At 52.3% G+C, this 5,899-nt stretch overlaps 1 protein-coding gene across 1 annotated transcript in view; it reads left to right on the top strand.

Moving 5' to 3' along the window:
• Positions 1–5,899, top strand: part of ASTN2 (astrotactin 2) — a gene marked incomplete at its 5' end in the record, with an annotated part of 619,820 nt that overhangs the window by 375,814 nt on the left and 238,107 nt on the right. Inside the window, one exon of the mRNA XM_019656843.1 lies at positions 1,052–1,231. Coding sequence (XP_019512388.1) covers positions 1,052–1,231 — 180 coding nt within the window. The remainder of the gene's footprint in view (positions 1–1,051; positions 1,232–5,899) is intronic.

The raw sequence follows: 5,899 nt of genomic DNA, 5'->3' as shown, positions 1-5,899 counted from the left end.
GTGTGTGTGTGTGTGTGTGTGTGTGTGTGTGTTGGGGCTATAAGTAAAGAAAGAATGGTAGAAACGCTACATCACGTTTCAGGAGAAATAAGAAAACTGCCTTAGCTGGAGGTAAAGCCTGGTACAGGTGGCTCATGGGAGATGACCTTGAAGGCCTGGCATGCTCAGATAAGGTCGCTGGGCTTTATCCAGTTAGCGGGAACTGCCCAGGAAGGCCTTTAGTCTCCTGGAAGAATAGCTTGGTGACCTGTCTGTCTGAGGAAGAGGGAAGGGAAGCAGCTGAGGGGTTGCTGTGTAGGCCCCACACTTGGCACTGAGGACTAAGGACCACGGAGCTGCAGAGAGGCCCCTGGCAATGTCGGGAGAGAGAACCTAGGACTGGGCAGGGAGGCCAGGGAGCGACAGAAAGGCAGGCAGCGTTACCGGGAGCTAAGCCCGGGGTCAGATCTGAGGGACGCGGAATCTCTGTGCAGCCTGGGCCAGTGCAGCGCCAGCACTCTGGCGTGGACAGGACCAGCCCTGGGTCATCGGGTGCAGTGGCCAGTGGAGCGAGAACACACACTAGTGGGTTGGAATCCTGGCTCCTCCGGCTGGGGGACCAAGGCAAGTCACTGACAGTCTCTGAACCTAGACTTGCTCATCTGCACACTGGAGGTCATCATGGGGGTTACAGGGCTGAGGCTGAGCTAGAGAAAGGGAGCGAGACATTTAGTGGTGTGCCTGGTACTCGTAAGCTGCTCAGTAGACACCAGCTTTCATTTCTGCATTGTGACTTGCAGGTCCCTGCGATCCAGGTCACTGAGCTTTAGACCTTCGTCTACTATCGGTTCCCTCTGGGTTGTAGTGTCCTGTGTGTCCACTAGAGAGAGCGACTCTTGCTGTGTAAGTGAGGAAATGCTGTGTGCGTTTGGACTAGGGCAGCCATGAGGCTGACACCACGGTGAGGGATAAGACACCAAACCCGCACCGGATACAGCCCCCTGCTGCGTAGCCTCTGCCAGCCAGCAGCCTCCCCAGTCTGACTCCCTCCCCGTGTTCCTCCTTTGTCCAGGCTTCACCAACGTCCTCAAGATCCTGACGAAGGAGAGCAGCCGGGAGGAGCTGCTGACCTTCATCCAGCACTACGGCTCCCACTATATCGCGGAGGCCCTCTACGGCTCCGAGCTCACCTGCATCATCCACTTCCCCAGCAAGAAGGTCCAGCAGCAGCTGTGGCTCCAGTACCAGAAAGGTAAGCCTGGAGCACTTCTCGGAGGCGGTGGCCAGGTGGCTTGTGGAGGCAAGTCTACTGGGGAGATAGGTGAGCTCCCTTGGAGCTGACTCCTGGCTCCGTCATGTATTACCTGTGTGTCCTTAGGAAGTCCCCGCCCTGCTCTGGGCTTCAGGTCCGCCCCGGACAGAATGAGGGGCCATGTGATGATGGCTCAGGGTCCTGTCAGTCGAGAACTTTCTGGAGCCCCAAGGGGGCGCTCTGGACTCCAGGACTCTGACCTTCTATGGGGGCTCCTTCTCTGCCACTCTCTCTCCTTGAAACAACTGCCAGGGGCAGGGTGGTGGGGAGGGCAGTGGTGTCTCCCTGACACCTTCTGGGCTGGCTTCCTGGAAGAGCCCCAGAAAAGCTCAGCTCCCTCAGGGGGTGATCACCTCATGCTTGAGGGGACAGTTTAAGTAAGCTCTCTCCCAAGGGGAAGCTTTTATCCTCAGGGAGGGTCGCTGGATCTTATTTTCCTCAGAGTCTCAGCGACTCTCAGACCAGCTGGAGATCAGTCTCTGCCACTCGCCTTGGGAAAGTCGTTTCCTTCCCACCTCAGTTTTCCCTTCCCGGGAAATGGGTACCTAGGTAGCTGTTCTTATCTACCTCCACGTTAAGGGGAAAGGGTGTGTGTAATAGCACTTTGAGAAAGATAGAAGTATCGCGTACGTGCGTTGTGTATCTTCAGGGGTCCAAGTGTTCATGTCCCCATTTCCCAGATGAGGGAACAGGTGTCAGCTACGCCGAGCCAAGTGCCCACAGACACACAGCTTGTAAGTAACAAGGCAAGGACTGCTTCCTGTTATCACTGTTACCGTTATTATTAATTAGCTTAAAAAGAAAGGCTCTCGATTGATGGGAAGGGCGAGGAGTGATGTTAAAACATCTTCTTTGTATGGCTCAACCGTAACTCATAAAACCACAGAATGTGGAGCCGGAGGGGACCTTGCAGTGCTCACCGGGCTCAGCCCTGCGGTGTCACAGCTGGGAAAGCTAAGGCCGGGAGCTAGGGGGAAGGTTGGTCACCGTCACACGGCTCCACCCCACCGGCAGGGCCGATGGAGCAGGGCACCCCACATGCCCCGTGTAGCGCTTCTCATGCCGCCCTTCGTCCCCAACTGGATGCAGCCTGGTCCACCTGCTTTTTGCCACCTCCAGGACCCCTCCCTTTTTTCCTGAGGGGCTCTCACTCCTCGTAGTGGTCTCACCCCTCCCTGCCTCCTGGGTGCAGCTGCCTGGGGCTCGGGGTGGTTTATAGGAGCAGGGGACATAATTGAGTTGTCTGGGAATAGCTCCGTTTTATGGCTGTGACAATGATGGTCTTTAAGGAAGTGCATTAAATCAATAGAAGTCTCCTCGTGCTACCTTATAAATAATGTGACACATCATTAAGCAGGGCAGTAAGCTTCAGGACTTTGAAGTAATACAATTAGGTTATGTTTATAAAAACCTTCGCTCACTGTAGCCGCTGAACTAATTTGCCTTGCGTCCTGCATTTGGGGCCTGGGACACCACTCTGATGCTAAATTCCACCCCATCTCCAACCATGGCTGCCTCTAGGCCCCGGACTTTTTCACTCCAGAAAAACCCCTTTATTTTTTTGTATAGAGGATGCATGGAATCGGTTGCAAGGAAGATGGGAAAGGGAGCAGAGGGAATGCTACAACAGCAGCTGGGGGCCCCTACAAGACTCAGAACCCTCCAGGTTGCCACGAAGTTGCTGAGTGAACTTGGTGTGGTGGCTTTCCTCCCTGGGCTTCTGGACTCGGAGATAGTCGGGAGCCCTTCTCTCCCCAGCCATCAACTGTGTGGCTTTGACATGTGCTAAGCAATGGCCCACTGGGAACCAGGTCAGGATGAATCTGGGTTTGGAAGCTCATGACTCTGGGAGCAGGGCTTGTGGGAAGAGGACAGACAGCAGAGCCGTGTTGAACTGGGGCAGACAGGACTTCATGTCCTGATGCCATTTCTTACATGCCTGCCAGGTAACCTCAGGTAAAGTAACTTGGACGTTTCCATTTCCTCGTGTGTTAAGTGAGGGCTAGTAATTCCCTTGCCTGGCTTTTGGGAGGATAAATGAGACACTATAGGTAAGATGCTTGGCTTATAATCGGTACATTAAAACCGGCCGCTTAAAATAAAACAAAAATCGTGGGCATCAGCTGAGGAGTCTCGTCCTGGACGCAGCTCCTATTTCTCCCTAGGAAGCGCCTACATCACTAGAAAGGACAAGCCTTGCAAACATCCTTTCAGCCAGAGAGGATGGGGGTGGAGAGGCTCCAGGATCCGTTGCAATCTCTGATTAGCCTAGACAGTGGTCTCTCCTTGGCTGGAAGGGCCAAAACTGGAGGAGGAGGTGGGGAGAAGAGACCAAACAGGGATGGATCATAACCACGGGCGTGTGCACAGCGCGTTACAGTTTACAGGCAGCTGTTTCCTTTGGTCTCCCCACCTGCCCCTCAAGACACAGAGGGCAAGGGTACTCACCCCTCATCTTAGAGAAGGGCAACCTGAAACTTAGAGAAGAACAGATGTTTGTCAGGGCCACACAGTTTGTGAGTGAATGAGATGGTGTTTGTATTTCAACCTGATCCCTGAAGCCAGTGCCCCCAGACGCTGGAAACCAATGTCCCAGCCTTTCCATGTTGACTAAGGATGGAGCCCCGGCCACTGTGGTGACCTGGGGCAGCCACTGGAAAGCCAAGGGAGTTGAGGTGACTGAGCCTGATTAAAATATCTCCCAGGAGAGGTTTAGTTTACTCTCACGTCTCTAAGTGCTTCTAAGTGTGCATTCCACAGAGGAAAAAAAAAAGTCATATTTATCATTCAGTGACTCTCTAGTTCAGTGATATTTCCTAAGTGCTTCCTCTCTGCAGACCTTGTGCCCGGTGATGAGGCACCGCAGTAGCCAGAGGGGAGCGCTGTCCCCACGTTGTTCATTACTAGCCTGTCTCAGCCTTCCAACATTTCATTTTTGTTATAGACTTTTCCTTGAACCCATTGATAGACAGCTGGAAAGAGGGAGGGGGCTGGCACATGGTAGGCAGCCAGTCACTGTCATATCATGGCTCCTTGCTTTCGTTTCATGTGCCAATGCTGATCAATTAGGGGTAGCTTATGTAGTCCACTGTATGAAGGTGATCGGGATCATTGGGAAGAAAGCTATGATCAATTAGCAATGTCTGCTCCAGGTACAGAAAGCAGGGGTGGTGGTCCATACCTGGTGTATTATTTTCCCTGTAATAGAGCAGAATGAAAGCTAGAGTAACAGACCCAGCTTCTGACATGGATTCCAGAGGTGCCCTGGGCGTGGCAGGGTGGTGGGCTTTTCTACCACCAAATGGGATCCTGGACATTCTACCCACCTGGAAGGGACTGGAGCACTGGACAGGTCAATTAAATGGCCCCTGGCGGAAGCCAGGAAGGGCTGGGCCTTAAAAGGCAAGTAGAAGGCCGGCCGAGTGGCTCAGTTGGTTAAGAGCTTGCTCAAGAGTGTGAGCTCTGAGCCAACAGCGGTTCGAGTCCCGGCCCGAGCTGAGCAGCCGCTGAGCTGCCAACGGTGGCAGGATGGCTCAGCTTAAAAAAAAAAAAAAAAGGCAGGTAGATTCGGGTGGAAGCTGTTCAGCCTGTCGGGTTCTTTTAACCATCACCTCTGGTGCCAGGGCGTGCCCCAAGCACCGTACGAAGCTGTACGTCTGTTGCCCCAGCTTACCACTTTCATTACATTCTACTGGTTTTGGATCCACCTATATTCTGAGAAGTTACTATTCTCCCAGTCGTGGCTCCACTTGACTCTTTGACTTGATATTTCCATGCTCTCCCTAGCTGAACTCTTGATACATGAGTCATATACCATGATTAAAACTCTGTATGAAGTTACGCTTCCTCTGGCTACCTTGGATAAAGACGTCCTCATTTGGAGATAAAGCACAGCTTTTGCTGTTAGATGGACCTTGTTTCAATTCCCAGCTCTGCCTTAAGTTATCATCAGCTGTGTGATCTTAGACAAACTGATTCACTAAATCAGTTTCCCCAGATGCAAAATCAGGATCCAACAAGTGAATAGACAGATCAATAACGGGCTCATCTAGCACTGAGCCGGGCACCTAATCACTGTCTTGATCCAACCCGTTCGTTCCACCAATAAGTTGCCACATCTACTCAGGTAACCATGTTGTGAGTGTGAGTGTGTGTGTGTGTGTGTGTGTGTGTGTGTGTGTGTGTGTGTGTAGGGGAGGTTATGGCTGCTAATTCACTCACATCCCTTGTCAGTTGACTCAGGACTAAGGACAAAAGTAGACAGGCCTGGGGTTCAGCGGCGCCTGGGTCAGTTCAGCTGCAGGGATGAGCCTGTGGAGGGCGGGCGTTGTGGAACTCTGCTTGGGGAGGTGTCAGAAGGGCTCTGTGGCCTGCACTTTTGTCATCCCTGTCATTCTCTATTCTAGGCGGATAGTGATGGATGCAGAAATTGCTAGCCTGATAGATAGGTTTCCTGAATTTTCATTTGCCTTCTCTTTCATGAAGGAAGTGACTATGGAAGGTGAAAGATGTGTGTATATGAAGAAATTGTTCATTCTAGTGAGAGAGAGAGAGAGAGAGAGAGAGAGAGAGAGAGAGAGAGAGAGAGAGAGAGAGAGAGAGAGAGAG

Source organism: Hipposideros armiger, unplaced genomic scaffold (genome assembly GCF_001890085.2).
Source record: "Hipposideros armiger isolate ML-2016 unplaced genomic scaffold, ASM189008v1 scaffold_267, whole genome shotgun sequence".
Lineage (NCBI taxonomy): Eukaryota > Metazoa > Chordata > Mammalia > Chiroptera > Hipposideridae > Hipposideros > Hipposideros armiger.
Note: the sequence above shows the minus strand (reverse complement) of the source record. Positions and strands in the feature narration are given on the sequence as shown.